Source organism: Phaseolus vulgaris, chromosome 6 (assembly GCF_000499845.2).
Source record: "Phaseolus vulgaris cultivar G19833 chromosome 6, P. vulgaris v2.0, whole genome shotgun sequence".
NCBI classification, from domain to species: Eukaryota; Viridiplantae; Streptophyta; class Magnoliopsida; order Fabales; family Fabaceae; genus Phaseolus; species Phaseolus vulgaris.
The window spans coordinates 13010767-13029449 of NC_023754.2; the positions used below are offsets into that span (position 1 = coordinate 13010767).

General features: G+C 31.2%; 4 protein-coding genes across 8 annotated transcripts; 3 read left to right on the forward strand and 1 right to left on the reverse strand.

Annotated features, from left to right (window-relative positions):
• The first annotated feature begins 590 nt into the window (after nt 1–590).
• LOC137831146 (large ribosomal subunit protein uL14mz-like) lies at nt 591–4467 on the forward strand. Of its 2 annotated transcripts, none has more exons than XM_068638700.1 (4): nt 591–786; nt 901–961; nt 3602–3693; nt 3910–4467. In XM_068638700.1, the coding sequence occupies exons 2-4, from the start codon at nt 928–930 to the stop codon at nt 4282–4284; spliced, it is 501 nt and encodes a 166-aa protein (XP_068494801.1). In that variant the 5' UTR covers nt 591–786; nt 901–927; the 3' UTR covers nt 4285–4467. The 2 variants fall into 2 exon arrangements, with proteins under 2 accessions (XP_068494801.1, XP_068494802.1); XM_068638701.1 differs by having other exon boundaries at nt 657–786; nt 873–961.
• A 475-nt stretch (nt 4468–4942) lies between these two features.
• LOC137831147 (HVA22-like protein f) lies at nt 4943–6708 on the forward strand. Its single transcript, XM_068638702.1, has 5 exons — nt 4943–5065; nt 5500–5526; nt 5690–5812; nt 6127–6379; nt 6486–6708. Exons 1-5 carry the CDS (start codon nt 5019–5021, stop codon nt 6510–6512), a joined length of 477 nt encoding a protein of 158 aa, XP_068494803.1. The 5' UTR covers nt 4943–5018; the 3' UTR covers nt 6513–6708.
• A 3787-nt stretch (nt 6709–10495) lies between these two features.
• LOC137831148 (ruBisCO large subunit-binding protein subunit beta, chloroplastic-like) lies at nt 10496–17707 on the reverse strand. 4 transcript variants are annotated; one of them, XR_011084354.1, is made up of 14 exons: nt 17335–17685; nt 17144–17269; nt 16511–16648; nt 16176–16271; nt 15764–16006; nt 15310–15544; nt 14780–14949; nt 14580–14657; nt 14402–14473; nt 14217–14321; nt 13948–14040; nt 13167–13259; nt 11535–11892; nt 10496–11444 (listed from the first exon to the last, which is right to left on the reverse strand). XR_011084354.1 is itself a non-coding variant. In XM_068638704.1 (14 exons), the coding sequence occupies exons 1-14, from the start codon at nt 17491–17493 to the stop codon at nt 11422–11424; spliced, it is 1851 nt and encodes a 616-aa protein (XP_068494805.1). In that variant the 5' UTR covers nt 17494–17707; the 3' UTR covers nt 10496–11421. The 4 variants fall into 4 exon arrangements, 3 of the variants coding, with proteins under 3 accessions (XP_068494805.1, XP_068494806.1, XP_068494807.1); XM_068638704.1 differs by having other exon boundaries at nt 11535–11754; nt 17335–17707; XM_068638705.1 differs by lacking the exon at nt 13948–14040 and having other exon boundaries at nt 11535–11754; nt 17335–17619.
• Nucleotides 10568–11277, forward strand: LOC137831149 (GCN5-related N-acetyltransferase 1, chloroplastic-like). The gene has a single exon (XM_068638707.1). It carries the CDS (start codon nt 10568–10570, stop codon nt 11150–11152), a length of 585 nt encoding a protein of 194 aa, XP_068494808.1. The 3' UTR covers nt 11153–11277.
• Nucleotides 17708–18683: the final 976 nt, after the last annotated feature.

Sequence of the window (18683 nt, forward strand, 5' to 3'; positions counted from 1 at the left end):
ATATATATTTAAATATAAATTTATGTTTATTTGTATATATGAGAGTTATGTTATTGGGTTTCAAGAGATTTAAGGAATAAGAGAGACAAAATAAGAGAAAAAATTAAAAAACTGTTCTACATTCAAAACTGCTTATAACTCTTTTAAATAAGAGAATCAATGTCTCACTCTCTTCTGCCAGTTAAGTGATCACAAATAAAATAAAATTAACTTATCAATTTCTCCACTTTCCTTGCCAGTTAAGTGAGAACAAATGAAATAAAATTTTAAATTAAAAAACGGTTTATTTAATAAAAAGAATATCAGTTTAAAACAGAAAAGTCAATATCTCAACTTTCCTGTCAGTTAGGTGACAACAAAATAAAATTAACGTATCAATCTCTCCACTTTTTCTTTCCTTTCAGTTAATTGAGAATAAATAAAATTTTAAAATTAAAAAACTATCAAATAATTAAAACAAATTATTAAAAAAAATAATTTTGAGAAGTTAAAGTGGACCATCCTTTATATATAAATAATAATACTACAAACTAATCTTTTCCGCTCGTGTCTAAACACGTTAATTTAGAGGTGATTGGTTCAAAATAAGAGGAGGAGCCCATAAACAAAAAAATAACGAAAGGCTACATTACAATGGACTTCAAAATTCAAAATAATATGCACATTATATATTACGAAACGGTGCGTTTAGCTTTGGGCAAGAGTAGAAGAATCGGAAGCTGCAGTGCTGCTGCACCGACCCGTGTGAGCCTGACCATCATTGCTCCCTCTTCGTTTTAGGTTCGGGTGAGACATTTCAACCCATAATCTCTTTAGTATTTGCATACTGAGCAAATTTTCCCATCTGGATATTCTTCGTTTTTCGTTTTCAGTGAAAAGTTCGTGTCTTTACTTTGATAGGGAATAAGAAGACTTCAAATTTCGAATATGGCTGCAACCTTCGCTTCCAGATGCTCTCGCGGTATCTTATTTCACAACCCAATTTGTGTTTTTTTATTTTATTTCATAGATTGAATTTTTGTTTCCCAAACCTGATAATTATGCATTGGAACTCCGAGTTTAATGGAGAGCTTTAGAGTCTATTTTATTACAATTATATAATATTTTATGCTTTATGGTTATGAGCTTGAATGCTGTCTCCAGTGTTAATTGATGTTTGTGTAAGTGGCAGATGCTTATTCCAATGGACATTGCCCTGCCCAGATCCATTTTTTTTCTTTTTTAATCTTTTTCCACTTATGTGTTAATTGTTGTTTGGCTTTTCTGAAATTTTATTTCGATTGTGTTGTGTATTTTTTTACATAGTAACAAAGCATAATGCTCAGTGGCAACATGTTGAGATTCACACTGATTGGTTTGTACTGGAATCATATTGATTTAGTTTGGTAGTTGAGAACTGAGTTATATTGAAATGTACTGATAGACACTCATTATTTAATCCTAGTTAGGTTAATTGGCCAAAGAAATACAAGGATTTGTACTAGAGAGAAGGGGACTTGGCCTGCAACTGATTTGGCCCATTGAGGGTGGGTTTATGTTAGCAGACAAGAAGCTGCGTTTAAATAGGAAATTTGTAAATAGTTTAAGAGACTTATGCTAATTGAGCAACGTGTAAGAAATATCTTGAGCAGTGTATTGGTTTCTAGGGAGCTTTTCCCTTTTTCTTGAAGTAAAAACCACTTTTTTCTCACTGTTATGAACTATGATATCTGTTTTATCATGTACCTAGGGCATGCTTGGATAAATTTCTCCATAAGGACTTCTAGGAGAGAAAAATTAGAAGAAAAAAATTAAACAAACTTCTTCAAAAGTTAAAATTAGCGTATACTTATGGAAAATTTGTAGAAGCTCATATGACTTTTCTAAATTTTTTATTTTTTAACTTGTCCATAAACTAATTTTAAGTTATGGAGAAATTCATTTCGTTTTTATTTCTTAATTTTTCTTCCTAGAAATTGTTACAGAGAAGTTTGTCCAAACAGACTAATAGAACATTTGTTAGGAAAACTACCGAAGGGTATTATTAACTACATACCACATGGACCAAATGAATATTGGCGTTGAATATGTACCTAGTATGGGCATGGTAGCCATATGGGCATACCTATGTTATAGGTATGCGGTTTCCATTCCTTTCTCATGTTAGGTGGATCTTTAACATTGAATTTGAGTTCCTATCTAATATATTTGCTAGCATCTTTAAGTTAGATATTTTATTTTTCATGGAGACCGAGTTATGAATAGTGGTAGATATGTAAAGTTCATGTAATTCTTGAAATACTTAGGATTGCCTAAGAAGGTTTTTTTTTTTTTGGTTTAGCAGTCTGGAAAGCCCATTCACTTTACTGTCAAGTCAATAAGCTTTGTCTGGAAACTGAACTTTACATTGTGTGCAGTTGAGTTGTGACCTTGCACTCATACTTTGTGTTCCTACCACCCGTTTTGCAAACCGTGGCGAAAGTTTCATGGTTAGGAAAACAATTGCACAATATTAGATATCTGCCAGCCTTTTTCTAATTGAACTATAAGGGTTTGTTTGGACGGGTTTTCCATAAGTTATTTGTAGGAGAGAAAAATAAGAGGAGAAATTGAAATTAGCTTCTCTATAAGCTAAAACTAGCACATGCATAAGCTAACTTGTAGAAGCTCTCATATAACTTCGCTAAATTTTTATTAAATGCATAATAATTTAGCTTATGGAGAAGTTAATTTCTTTTTTTCTTCTCATTTTTCTCTCCTAGAATAGCTTATGCAAAAACTCGTTCAAACAGACTCTAAATTTGATATAATTTTATCATTTGTGTAACTTGAACTAATGACTAAAACTTAGGAACTGAAAAAAAAATTCACTTTAATAAGCTGTCTAGTAAGAGCTCGACATGCGTAAAACAGCTTTTAGAACCCAAGAAATGAAGCTAATTTCATAAGTACCCACTCACTTGCACATTCACAAGATGAAGTAGTAAACTTGGGAAAAATTGGTTCTCAGATTCTACTTAAGAATAGCAATGATTGAAGTAGTAATTCACTAGGCAAGCTCAGCTTCTTCTTCTTGCCTCTGTTGAAGCTTTCTTTCACTGGGCGAAAATGAGACAAGTTTATATATAGACTTGGAAAGTTAATAAGTTGCTTTGGAATTTCACATTTTAGCAAGAGTGGCATGCATTTGTACATTTAGTTTTTTTTTTGTGTTTATGCAAGCGGTTTCTGAAAGGATGTTTTCTATGCCTAACATGTTAAGAAATTGTTGCTGTTTAGTGCCTATGCCTTTTCTTTTTCCGTTCATTTTGTTGTAGTATCATTTGTAGCACTGAGAAGTTTCCTGACCCTCCTGTTATGTACTTAAACTATTACAAGATGACTTTGTCGTTTGGAAACATTTAGCAGTGACCGAATGTTACATTTGTAATAATCTTTTTGTTCAACAACTGCATTCAGAACTAAATTTCATGTGTAAAGCTCTATATTGTTTGTTCTCAGTCCTCCTGTCATTTTCTTTTATACTTGAACCATGAAGTGAATATTTTTATGTTGACCAGCTGATATTCTGACATCTAACTTGCTACTTTTTTTGTTTGATGTGTCAAAAAAACTGAAATAGTGGGTCGTTCTCTGTTTGGTGGATTAAGCAACAGTTCCCCTGGTTTATTTACCACATCACATGAGATAACATGCAACAATTTGTTTACTCAGGTCAGTGCATGAACTAAATACAGATCATGTTTGGACATTTGTTAGTTGTATATTCTCATCAACACTGTACTGATGTTTGCCCAACATGGTTTTGGTGAACCTATATTGTAGGCTGTAGCAAACAACACATTTTCTTTGTTCTGCAAAGAATGTATGTTTCGAAAAAAGTCTATACTTTCTCTTTCCCCTAACAAAAATTCTCTTGCCTTTTTGCAGCAACAACGCACCTTCATACAGATGGGGACCGTTCTCAAGGTTGTGGATAACTCGGGGGCTAAAAAGGTGATGTGTATAAAGGCATTGAAAGGGGAGAAAGGGGCAAGATTAGGTGACACAATACAAGCATCGGTGAAGGAAGCGCATCCCAATGGAAAAGTGAAGAAAGGAAAGGTTGTATGCGGGGTAGTTGTGCGTGCAGCAATGCAAAAGGGGCGTTGTGATGGCAGTGAGGTCAAGTTTGATGATAATGCTGTGGTGCTTGTTGACAAGCAAGGCCAACCTATTGGAACCCGAGTTTTTGGACCAGTGCCTCATGAGCTGAGACAGAAGAAACATGTCAAGATTCTTACCTTGGCAGGGCACATTGCATAAATGAGAAAAAGGGGTCATCCTTAAACTTTGTTATGAATTCCAATATCACATCTACCATTTTTATGTTTTGGGTTTTTGGTGTGATGTGTAAGTTTAGTACTTTTTCTATTTATGAGAAGTAAAACAGGTGTAGAAGTCTTTTACTTAAATAACTGCAACTTTATTTGGTTTCTGACCTAAAAAGGAACTAGAGACACAAATTTGATATGTTTACCATGTGTAGCATATCGACCATTTATGATTATAGTTTTTTTCTCCTTTTCTTTTTCCAACGTATTATAAATATTAAATGAAATGCTTTCATTGATCATCAACAATTAGCCTACCTCAGTATCTTGCTAATGAGTAGAACGAAAGGGTTCAAATGTGAGAACACATGCTTACAAATTGATGTGAAAAGCCAAGAGAAAAAGGAGAATTTAAGGAATATAATACGGAAGTAGAATATACTATTTACAAGTTCAAAAGCACATGCAAACCTTAATCTTTTACAATACATATCCTTCCCTTCTCTTCCATATACTTGGCCTTTATGGTTATTTCTTCTCGTAAAGGAAAAGAAGGCTTTTGGATTGGCCCTCAAACATTCTTTGCTTGCATTCTTCACCCTGCTAACACTCCATTATATATACCCTCCAAACTGCTTGCAAATATATCTAATTCTACACTCCAAAGATTTAATCTACACTCCAAATCTGCTCCCAACAAAAGATCTTAATAACAGCTTCTTCATCATGGGCATCCTTGGAACAATGGCAAGACATTTGGACACAATAGTGGGGTAAATGAATCTCTATCACTTTATCATGTATGCAGGTTATCTTTTTTACCAAGACATCAAATTATGTTCTAACCATAAATTTTTCAAACCAAATAATGATATGTAATTTTTTGAATTACATAGCATATTCTTAATGGAGGCTATTTTATGTTAGAAAATAAATCATCATTCTATCATATAATTAATTTCAGAATTTGATGGATAGGAACACAAGGAACTTGTTTTATATTTTTTCCTTCTAATGGGTGTTCCAAGCACATACTATTTCTAGTCTACTGCTCCAATGGCTAACTACAATCATCATGTCTATCTTTCATGAACTGATACTTTACAAATTTCCCTTTCCATAGTTTCATAAAATTGTGTATATATAATGTAGTCTCATTCTTCTATCAGTAATAAATAACATTCTATTTTTTTTTTCTGTATACCAGGCCTGGAGTGTTGCTCCTTTATCCTTTGTAAGTACATGGACACATAGTAATTTTATCCTCCTAATTGATTCTTAATTGAAACAAGAAGAAAACATATGAATGCACAAATTGATCCATGCACATAATCTGATGTTTGAATTATTATTGGATACAAAAACTAAATGTCTTGTGTTATGAGTAAATGTAATAGATACGCATCAATGAGGGCAATTGAGAGTCCTTCAACCTTGGATGATCAACAGTGGCTAACATATTGGATTTTATACTCCTTCATCACCCTCTTTGAGCTTTCATGCTACAAGATCCTAGCATGGTAGGTGCCTAAAATTCAATTTAATCATAACCAAGAAAGACACAAGTACATATATAATATATAATATTGGGTAAAATGTGTTTTACTTTTCTCAAGATTCTGTCAAAAAAAGTTGTTGTACTTCAAAAATAGTTATTCTTGAGATCCTATCCTATAACACATTTTACTGGCAAGCATGTTTATAATCTCTGAATTTTTCTGAAGTTCTTTCATGAAACTTAATAGAAAGATAGTTATTCTTTTAAGTAGTTGAATTGAATAAGATATGAGAAGAATTGTGAGAGAAATTAACATTTTTATGTATATATGTTTAGGTTTCCACTTTGGCCATACATGAAGCTAGTGTTTTGTCTCTGGCTGGTATTGCCAATGTTCAATGGGGCTGCTTACATATATGAAAACTATGTGAGGCAATATGTCAGGAATATAGGAAGCTTCTATGGAAATTCTAAGTATCGTGAGGACCAAAAGAAGGTTCTTCAGATGATGAGTTTTGATGCAAGGAAAGCTGTTGAACGTTATATAGATACACATGGTTCTGAAGCCTTTGAGAGAGTAGTCAAAGCAGTATGTTATATATAAACTTCTCTTCAACTTTTATATTTCTTTTGATCACATAAATACCCTTTTTACCTTATGAATAATACTGCATGCATTTTGAATTTAATTGCAGGCTGATAGAGAAGCAAGGAGGCACTGAAGATTAATTTGATGCTTCAAAGAATTCACATATCTTGTAATCAATAATTATTGCTGTGCATGGATATATAACAAGGTTTCAGAACCATATAATCAACAGTTTGAGCTTTTCTCACTGAAAATGAAATTCTGTATATAGTTTTCCTTGACATGAGAACTAAGGGGCTTTTATTCATAGATTAGTTTTAATTTTTCTATGTTATTACTGCTATTCTAACAACAATTTGTTCCATTGAAAATTTAACTGCACAAGTCAAGATCACATTTGGGTTTTTACTCAAGAAGTGAAATAGATAAGCAATGCAAAACAACTAACTAACTAGGAAGTCATTTTCTAATATGCCACTTCTGTTCAGTTCATATTTGTTCCCCATTTTGAACATTTACTGGTATCAAACACTTCTGAATCATGCAATTGTTAATGAATTGTTTAAATTTGAGCAATGTAGCAAAATTAATTCTTTAAACTATAAACACACTAGTTAATTTAGTCTATCTTTTTATTAATTAAAAATAAATAAATAAAAAAGAGTATTTAAGGATGTTCTATATGAAACAAGATACTTCATCAACTCCAAAAACCTTCAAGCACATAAAAGCTGACAGCAAAATGTATAAGAAAGGAAAAAACCAGCAACAACACACTGAACATTTATTGGTATCAGTTAATTTAGTCTATGATATAATATAAAAAGGTAAACTTGTTGCTTAACTTTCACAACTGTCATGGCACAGTTTTGATGAATAGTTTGCATACTAAAGTCAACAATGAAGTTGATTGATTGTGATTAAAGTTATGAATCAAATTGATGGATTTTTAGTTTTAGGTAAATAACATATAGATAATTTAAAATTTTAAAAAAGAAATAACTTATTTTATAATTTTGGAACTAAAATGACTGGTAAATATAATTTAAAGATTTAAATTGATGGTTAACTCATTTAAATTTTTGTACACTATTTTAAAGGTATTAATTCACTTAATCAATCTTTTGATTATTAAAATTATTTGACATAATTTTGAATATATAATTTATAAAGAAATTCTCATTAGTACACATATTTGATGTTTTTTTCCCCAATAAATATTAATACTATAAACATTATTCTTCTGCTTAAAAAGTTATCTTAAAAAGTTATCGCACATTCAACTTTTATTCATTTTTCTACAAATTACCAATTTTTTTTTATATTATCTATTTTCCTCTTCAAACTTAATCTACCAAGTTAAAAAATAAATTTTAAACTAATAAAAAATATCAACCACAAGGGATGACAATATACTATGTGCGGTTAGTTAATTTTTTTTATTAATAATAAAAACTATTTTATATATCAATAAGAAAATAATTTTTTAGTTTATAAAATATTTAATTATTTTTTTAAAATTAATTGATATTTAATATTTTGTTTTAATGATTTTTTTAATGTAAATATTAATGTTATGTTTATTTATTTTATTATAAAAAATAAAAACATAAAATGCAATAAAAAGTATGAATTATTAAAATAAAATACATTTATATGTATATTTTTTAATATATTTTTAGGAGATAAAAATATGAGAGAAGAAAATAAAAGTTGTCTTTCATTACTTTCAGAAAAATGTAAGTATAATTTAGAAAAATTGTCATGGATACTCTTAAAATAATTTTTCAATTTTAAAAATGTAACTATCAATTATTATCCAATAATTTTTTTTTAATTTTTAGAGAATAAATAATTTTAGTAAATTAAATTTGAAAATAAAAACTTAAAAATTATATTATATATCAAAGTTATATTGGACTAAAGAATATATCCAACTACTGAGTGTTAAACACTATCCGACTACTCGACAATTCGATATGCCTTACAATTTTGCTACCACATGGTGTAGAGAGTAATTAGTAACATCGTTAATAGTCATTACATAATAAGCATTTACAAACTACAATCAATAGATAATTGGATTCTATTACTCCATTACTATAAATAGATGAACACCTTAAGGTTAAAGGTAATGAAATATGTATCCTAAACTATCTCTTACTCGAACCTTAAATTGACTTGGGTTTCAGAGTATCATTAAAGGTACTCTACCAAGGAAACTGAGAGGATCGAAAAGACCGAAGAGACCGAGGAGGCCAAGAAGATCGGAGATTCCAAACAATAGGTTGTAGTAGGAATTTCACCCCAACAAGACCACCCAAAAGCTACACCTTGAACCGCTCCCCTTATTAGCTCAAACTCTTCACCACACTCGAGCATTAGAGTCAGTGTACTATCGAGTACTAAGTATCGAGTCTCAAACACTACCCGACTACTCGAGAACCCTAATGGATTCGACTTAACCATTCGTAGATCAGAAAATCCAACTCGATCATTATAAATAGTTAAACATCCTAAAGTTAAAATAATAAAATACCTTAAACCGACTTAGAGACAAAATAATTTAAACAAAATGTTGTAGGAGAAATTCTGTCTCCACATGATATTCCGTATGAAGTTATTGCAAATAAATGAAAATAGATGAAAATCAAATAAAATCCAAACAATGAGAAACAAAAATAATTTTATTAAATCTTAGTAAGAATTATATTCACATTTTACAGAAATATAGATTTACATTTCCCTACTAAGAGCTTCTTATTGATATATTTCTAATGTCTAAATCTTAATAAATCATGATTAAACTTGTACCGGTAGGCACCGAATGACCGAGTGGTTTACATCGAGTAAACCTAATTGTACCGGTAGGCACCGAACGACCTAGTGGTTTACGTCGAGTAAACCTAATTGTACCGGTAGGCACCGAACGACCGAGTGGTTTACATCGAGTAAACCTAATTGTACCGGTAGGCACCGAACGACCTAGTGGTTTACGTCGAGTAAACCTAATTAAATCTAATCAAATCCACTACGATTATTTCGCGTGAAGTGGAAAGCGATTACGATGACCATTGACTAAGTCGAAGCACGTCCTCTGGACCACTCCCCTAATTTTCAGGACACCATCAAGCACGACCCAAGAATCACTAAACATGTCTCTAACCATCAACTGCCTAACCCAGATGGCCCAGGCCCAGGTCAACCCATTAAAGGAACTTCTGGAAGGAAAAAAGGTACGTTTTTTAGATGATCAGAAAATTCTCATTGAGAAAGATCGCTGACTTGAGCGTCGGAGCACAATTGCAGGTACCCCCACTGGCCGACCGAGGCACGCGGAGAAGAAGGAGACTTGAAGAACAAGACAATTAAGAGTAAAGCAGACACCTTATATCGTCGTGGATCAACATTACTCAGTCCTCAATATCCATATAGCTACAAAACTCACCTAAGTTTTTATGACTAAAATCATAAAAAGAACTCACAAAAATGTTTCTTCAATAATTCTCTTTCTCTCCCTCATGTTTATTTCGTACCATTGGTATTTATTTTCTTTTTTATTTGTCTCTTTACTTAATAACAAAAACTCTCATCTAACCACCTTATCCATAAATGCTTTCTCTCAGCCACAAACCAGCAAAACCAGCCACACCATAAGAATCCAATAAAATAAAATAATAATAATAATAATAATAATAATAATAATAGTAATAATAATAAATTATTATTATTATTATTATTATAAAATACCAACCGCTGTATTATTAATTTGTTTTATAGAAGTACTAGTTTCTCCGTCATCATTATTTTTAAGATTTTTGAAACGTATTGAAACAAAAAATCCTTCAAATGAGCTTTTATTGTTTTTTAATTTTAAAAAGAATTAGTATTAAGTTTAATATAAAAAACAAAGAATAAAAGATTTGTTTTAAAAATAATTACATGTTAACATTAATGTTCTATTTAATAAACATTTAGTGAAAACTAAACACTGTCTAATTATTTTAATTATTGTTTTATATATTAAAAATGAAATATATCAGTGTAGTGAATAAATGTTTTATCCATTTTAAAATATCAAAATGAATTTATTTTGAAAGTAAAATAGAGAGAGAAGAAGAGAATTCAAAGTCAAAATTTTCATTATAAATTAAATTCAAAGCACTTTTTTATTCTTTCTATAAAAAGATGTTGTTACGTGGCGCCATCTCCGCTCCTCTTCCACGGTGTCTCAATTTCGGCCAAGTCCGGGTGCCAACCCTTCCCCGAAAACTCTCCGTCGCGTCCGCCTCCCCCTACGGCGGCGACTACCCGCTCTCGGTCTCCGACACGGCGCTGGAGTCGCGCGGCTTCTTGTTGCGGCGCGGCGCGGAGGGGCTGGACCTGGAGGAGTTGAACGCGGTGTTCGTGGCGGTTGGGTTCCCACGTCGCGACCCGGAGAAGATCCGCTTGGCGCTGGAGCACACGCAGGCGGTGCTATGGGTGGAGCACAGGAGAACGCAGCGGCCGGTGGCGTTCGCGAGGGCCACCGGAGACGGCGTATTCAACGCCATCATATGGGACGTGGTGGTGGACCCGTCGTTCCAGGGCATCGGGCTCGGAAAGGCCGTGATTGAGAGGCTGGTGAAGGAGCTTCTGGGAAGAGGAATTTCCAATATTGCCCTTTATTCGGAGCCCCGCGTTCTCGGATTCTACCGGCCGTTGGGCTTCATCGCCGATCCCGATGGCATCCGGGGAATGGTTTACTCCAAAAGACAAAACAAAAAAAAATAGGATTTTTATTTTTGTAATTCACTTTTTCCCCTTTTCCATGTACCACAGTCTTCACATTTTTTCTTTGTAAAAGTGCTTCAATATTCAAAATTTCAAAATTCATTACAAATGTGAGGTTTTAGTAACTTCATTGTGGTTCCTAGGATTGATGAATGCCTCTATCTGTACAAAGTATCTGTGCATTGTTTTGCAGTGTTTCTTCATTGCTCACACTGAAGGCTTCCACTCTAAGCAGACACACTGATTCTGAAAGTCTAGAATTTTCCATTTCAGAAGCCCTTTAGTACCAAACCTGAGTCACCAAATTTCAACACAGTCATTACTACCGACAGGGGAAAACATTGTAGCAGAGGAAGTAAACATAATGAAATGATGAAATGACCTTTTGACATAGCAAGATCTTTTGCCACAGCAAGACCTTTTGACATAGGAGGACCTTTTGAAAAGGAACGATCTTTTGATATACCAAGATCTGGGGTAGCCATGGCCTTTCTTGAGGGCAATGTTATGGGCTGCAATACCTTATGCTCAATCACAACAGCATGAGATGTGAGAAATGACTTGGCCACAGAAGCTGAATGTTCTATACAACATCTAACTACCTGCACCAATTTTCAAGATGATATGACAGAGTTGGTCATTGTGTGCTAATCTCAGTGCACCTCCACTGCCAAATTAGCATGGTTCTTCATGGTTTTCACTAATTCACATTCCTGCTTTTGCTCCATTTTGTTTTTCATCTGTTATTAGATACTTTATTTAGTTTGTATAGTTGTTTTTGTTTTAAATTTTAGTTCTTACTCAAGAAAACTTTAGGTTTTAGTTTCCGCAGAAGCATACAAATCAAGTTTTGATCCCTGGTGCAAACACTAGATAGAAACTTCACGGTGCTGTAAGTGCAGTGTGATATATATTTTTTAGAAAGAGTAAAAGCTAAAATGGTGGCAAAATTTAGGGATAAGAAAATAGTTAAATCATTTTCAATAAAATAATAAAATTATTAAAAATTCTAATTAAAAAAAATAAATATGAAAATCGTACCGAATTTCTTGATATTATATTAAATAATATTCATATAATTTTAAATTGTAAAATTAATATTTACCTTTTTTTATATTCTTAGTAAAATACATCCATAACTCCTTTAATTTTTAAATAAATATGTTCAGTAAACGATATTCATTTCTTATATGTTAAATTGAATTACTTATTTTATTTTAAAATATCATATTTATTAAAACATAAATAAAAAATTATGAGAATTAAAAATTAAAATTTTAAAACGTAAAAAGTAAAGAATCTTTTATAAAAAAGTTTTAAATAAAATAAGCGAAGTGTTTGTCGTTTTATAAAGATGAGAGTAATTTGTTATGGAAGAATGAAAGAGGTGAATGTTTATTTTTTAAAAATTATGAGAAGCGTGTGATTTTATTAAAAATACAAAGGAGTTAAATTTATATTTTAAATTTACATGTATACAAATATAATTTAGTATTAATTTAAAGGAGTCAAGTGCAATATTAGAATTTGAAATTCTTGAAGTTCTTTTATCTTTCACATTTATATTTCTTTTCTTCATAATCTTGAAATAACTTTATGCTGAACTTTGGCCAACATAAAATACTACTAACTACATTTTTAAATTACTAAATATTATTTAATATTAAAATAAACTTTTATATTTTATGGAAATTGAGTATTTTATTAAAAAAATAATGCTATAAACTTACTTTTTTCCCAAAAAAAAATATTTGAAAACAAATTAGTTAAAATTTAATATATATATATATATATATATTTAAACTTTATTGTGTATTGGAACACAAGATAAACAAACATTATATTGATTGGTTGCACATTAAATGAAGTTTTTTAAATTTTTTTTATACTTTTCTCTAATTAGAATTGAAATTTTGTTTTGATAATTTAATTTGACCTTTACTCAAACATTTATTTTGTAGATTCCTAGATATAAAATCTCCATATGTAAAAGGTATCATCAAAATGATCACACCTTTGTTGGATCCATAATCCTAGCCTTCATGAGATCCTCATAACAGTCCTTAGCAGCATTGTAACCAAAATTCATGTTATCTTCCAATAAAACCTGCAAAACATAAGTTGCCTCAAGTTTTCATTTTATTGAATATATTATTTAATAAACTAAAATCTGAAAAAAAAAAATCTTTTGGGTAATTAAAATTGTTGATAATTGAATTTTTTTAATTGATAAATCAAAGCTGGTTGAACATGGGACAACTGTTAGAAAAGAATTATTCATTTTAGTTTTGAAAATTTGAGTTGCAGCATATTTGACCCTTCCAAAGTGTGAGTTTGTATCCATCAAAATCAAAATAAAGATAAATTTTTTCCAATAGAATGGAAAAAAAATACATTATATTTTTATGAAAGATGAAGATTTTGGAAAAAAAAAAAGATATCACTTGAGTAGGTATTCAAATTTTTAAGATTGATTCAAATGAACCTCAACAAAAAAAATTTTGAGGAAAAATTTGAGGAAGAGGAAGAAAAGGAAACCAAGTTTTTGAAACTTTTGGAATTTATATTAAATATTTTTCATGGGGTCATGAAAGCTGCAATGAATTGGAAAAACAACTTTATTTAGCTTTAGGAGTTTTATAGCTTTTCCACCATTTTTCTTCTTGTAAAATTACAAAGCATGAAAAATCTAAGTGCAAAATTGATGTATCAAGTGATCAGTTTTGCTCTTTTCTACTTCTTTTATGCAATGTTTTTTGTTTATTAACAATATCTTATAGAAATAGTTTTTCAACCTTATTTATGACAACATTGCCATTTACACCAGCATTTTTGGCTATCATTTTTGCAGGATAGCTTAAAGCTCTTCTGAAGATTTCAGCTCCAATCTGTCCATAATACACAAATAAGTTTTCTATATCTTAAACAGCCAATAAAAAGATAAAACTATGAACAAAAACATGACACAAATTGAAGTATTGGTGCATGGATATTTAAAACATGATCTTGGTTAAAGTATAAACTTCAAACATGATACATAAAACTTAGTGGAATGGAATGAAACCTTTTGTTCTTCATTGTCTAGAAGCACTTTTATAGCATCCACCTTTTTGGATAGTCTTAAAAGGCTACAACCACCTCCAACTACTACACCTTCATCTATTGCAGCCTGCCATGTTCCAACTAAGAAGGTTAAGCATATAAATGGTGGAAAATCAACTTGTTATTACAGTCATGAAAAGGAAATACCTTGGTTGCGTTTAAAGCATCTTCTATTCTTAGTTGTTTATCCTTCAACTCTACTTGTGTTTGTGCTCCTACCTATGATTTGTATTCAAGTTGCTAAAAGGTATATGAACTATCTTCATGGAAACAGAATTCTTAAATTCCAAAATCTCCAAACAAAATAAGATGAAATTTATGATACCTGAATAATGGCAATGCTCCCTGATAATCTTGCTATCCTTTCATTCAATATCTTTTTTGGAAATTTATCCACTGTATTCTGTGAAATATGAAATAGATGTATAGATTCTCACAGAATATGTTAATCATATATCATGGTACTTTAAACATTTAGCATTGGTGAAGTGTGAGATGGGATGGTTTTGAAAGTTCTATATGCACCTCAACGAGCCTCTTCAGTTGATTAACCCTCTTCTCCACAACTGATCTTGTACTCCCATCAGTAACTATTAAGGTAGAATTCTTTGTTATGACTACCTTTGTAGCAGAACCCAGAACATCCTTGGTTGCCTTTTCTAGGGTGAAACCCATATCTTCTCTTATTACAGTACCTGAAAAACAGCATATGAATTATGAAAAACATGTTTTTGTTGGGAGATTCCAGATCGACTAGTGATAAAGTAAAATTGAGTTAAGTTTAAAGTCTATTTTTAATATGATATCAAAGTCATTTAAAGTTTATTTGTAGTGAGAGTTTGTTGATCTTATTACGTGAGAGTTTGTTTTGTTGGTCTTATCAGATGATAATACCATCTTAAGGACATTTCATAGTTACAGAATGAACTATAAGTGAAGACTATGCATGTAAAAATGGAACTTCCACCTAATAGAAGTTTTAGTTTCTTGTTGTCTAAACATATGAAGAAGCAAAACATATTGAAGCTTATAAGTCGAAGTATTGGATGTTCTACCTCCAGTCAAGATGGCAATGTCTTCCAAGCAGTGAGTCTTGCGTTCACCAAAGGCTGGAGCCTTAATGGCAGCTACCTTAAGCGCCCCTCGAAGTTTATTTTTGATGACAGGAGCTAGAGCTTCTTGCTCAATGTCCTCTGCAACTATCACAATTGGGTACTTTTCTTTTGCAGAATTGTTTAGTATGTTGATCAACTCCTTCGTGTTTGTGATTTTCTTGTCCACCAAAAGCAACTGCAACCAAATAACTATGCATCATGTAATTATTTAACTTAATTACATATTTTATTACTCATATCATTATTTAATTAAGATTACCACGTTAGAGAAGATATCATAAACTCAACCATGAAGCTTGTTAAATCAAGCTTAAAATACTTTTAAATATTTCATAATCATAAGCACTTTTATACACTGTACAAGTTCTTCCAAACTCCAAAATAATTGTGATACCTTGCAATTGTGGAGTTCCACTGTCATCTTTCTTCTATTGTTGACAAAGTATGGGGACATATATCCGCGATCAAACTGCATTCCCTCCACAATCTCTAAACTATTCTCAGTACTTTTCCCGGTTTCAATTGTCACTACTCCTCTTTTGCCTACCTTATGCAGTGCCTCAGAAATCATGTTTCCAACTGCATAATCATTCCCTGCACTTACTGCCGCAACATCTGCAAGTTCATGATCCTTAACCTGCAAGTACAATCAATGTTGTTAGACTTTGCAACTATAATAGAAACAATTGGCACGAAGAAAAAATCATAATTAAATCAACATCTACAGCCAAATAATTTTATTATGATCCTCAAAATTTTAGCAATTCAGATGTTTTAATTTTTATAAGGAAATGGACTGATCTTACCTCCCTAGACATGAAACTGAGTTCAGAGACAAGTGCGGTTGCTGTCTTCTCAATCCCACGAGCAATTTGAACAGGATTCATTCCAGCAGCAATAACCTAGAGAAAGAAAAAAGGAGCTTCAGAACTCAGAGTTAAGAACACCCCTTTGAAGTTATTGACATGGTGACAAAAGCATGGACTAAAAACTAATCTTTCTTCAATTTTATTTGCATATTTGAAAACATAGGTATATTTCTAATATAGCAATGCATGTCAACTTTTCATATGTGCTAACATGTAATAATTTTGTTCCGATTGATGTAATAGGATACTCATGTTTAGGTGGTTTTGTTTACCTTTGTCCCCTCTCTGATTAAGCCATGAGCAAGAACAACAGATGTAGTTGAGCCATCACCAGCTAGGTCATTGGTTTTAGCACCAGCTTGTCTCACCAATTTAACACCAACATTTTCCAATGGATCTTCCAATTCAATCTTAAGTAACATAGCAAAGAGAAGTTGATCACAAAATCATATTAATAGTAACATGCAAAACACCACCAAATTGGGAAAAAGAATAGGTACATGTTTGATTTTCTTCTTACTTTTTTTGTTTTGTTTTAATTTTTTTTTTAAAACAATTATTTACTGCTCAACAATCAATTTCTCATCAAACATCTATTATATTTTGAAAATTATTTTTAAAAACCAAATATTTTGAAAACAACTGGGAAATGTTTTCTCATTCTCTTCTTGTGTTTTCTTCCAATGCTCTTGTTCAAGTTTGTGGATGACATATAAACAGTATGATCTTCTTATAGCCACCTCTTGTTGTATATTTTAGAAAATGAAGAACTGTTTTTCCAAACAGTAATCAAACAATGCATAAATCTGTCACTTGTCCACAACCTTAAAACGATGAAAGAAAGAACATCAATCAAAGAGAAGAAGCACATGGTTAATGATGAATCACCCAAAAGAAAAAAACACCTCTTTGAGAACAGTTTCTCCATCATTTACTATCTTGGGTGGTCCATACTTATTTGGCAGCACAACATTCCTCCCCTTTGGACCCAATGTAACACCAAGCAGCTCAGCCACCATGTCCACCCCTGCCTGCACCATCACACACCAATTCACTCATATCTTGTGAAGAACCAAAACAAACTATTAATCCTTACCAACAACTTCTTTGTTGCTGAACCATCATGGTTTAAGTAAAGCTCTTTGGCCATAGCTCTTGGGCTTAGAAAAGAAGAAAGTGAGTTTCTGGGCCTGGGAAGTGATGATGGATTGGCAAATGTGAATGAAGAAGATATTGGAGAAGGAGAACATGCCATGGCTTTGAGTATCTTTCAATGGTTGGGATGGTTTGAGGTAAGTAACTAACAGCTATTAGAGGTGTTGAGTGCAATAGGTTGAACTTGAACAATGATAAATTGAAGAAATGTTGAGTTTGGAGAATGTGAGTGGATAAGAGAAATGGTGTAAAGAACAAAAATATCTCACACTTGTATTCTGTGAACAAAATCAAAGGAAAAATATCTTACACTTAATTTTGTCACCATGCAAAAACTATTTCTACTTATTTCGTTTTTTCTTGTATTTTTCATTCTCATTTTTTTGGTTAGTCACTCTTTAATCAACAAAACAAAAACTCGCATCTAACCACCTTATCCAATGCTTTCTCTCAGCCACAAACCAGCCACACCATCAGAATGCAAAAAAATAAAATAATAATAATAATTATCATTTTATTATCATCATCATCATTATTATTATTATTATTATTATTATTATTATTATTATTATTATTATTAACCGCTGTATAATTTGTTTTATAGAAATACTAGTTTCACTTTCATCATTATTTTTAAGATTTTTGAAACGTATTGAAACAAAACATCCTTCAAATAAAAAACAGAAAACAAATGTGTATTTTCGAACTTTTTTTTCTTCAAAACAATAATATATCAAATATGATAATTTACCAATAAAATGATATCTTATTTTAATGAACTTAAGGTAAAAATAAAATAAAAAATATAATTTCATCTATTAATTTACCCATACGTTTTTTAAAAACAAAAAACATTAATTAATATACTTTCATCTATTTATTTACCCTAAGATTTTTAAAAACAAATTCAAGACAGAAATAGAAAATTATTAAAGCATATTATTTTAGCAAGTTAGAATAGTTTTAAAATATGATTTAAGCTAGATTTTTTTTGTTTTTTTAATTTAAAAAATAATCAGTATTAAGTTTAATATAAAAACAAAGAATAAAAGTTTTCTTTTAAAAATAATTACATGTTAACATTAATTTACTGTTTAATAAAAAATTACTGAAAACTAAACACTGTCTAATTATTTTAATTATTGTTTTATATATTAAAAATGAAATATATAGTGTAGTGAATCATTTTTTTTTTCCATTTTAAAATATCAAAATGAATTTAGTTTGAAAGTAAAATTGAGAGAGAAGAAGAGAATTCAAAGTCAAAATTTTCATCATAAATTAAATTCA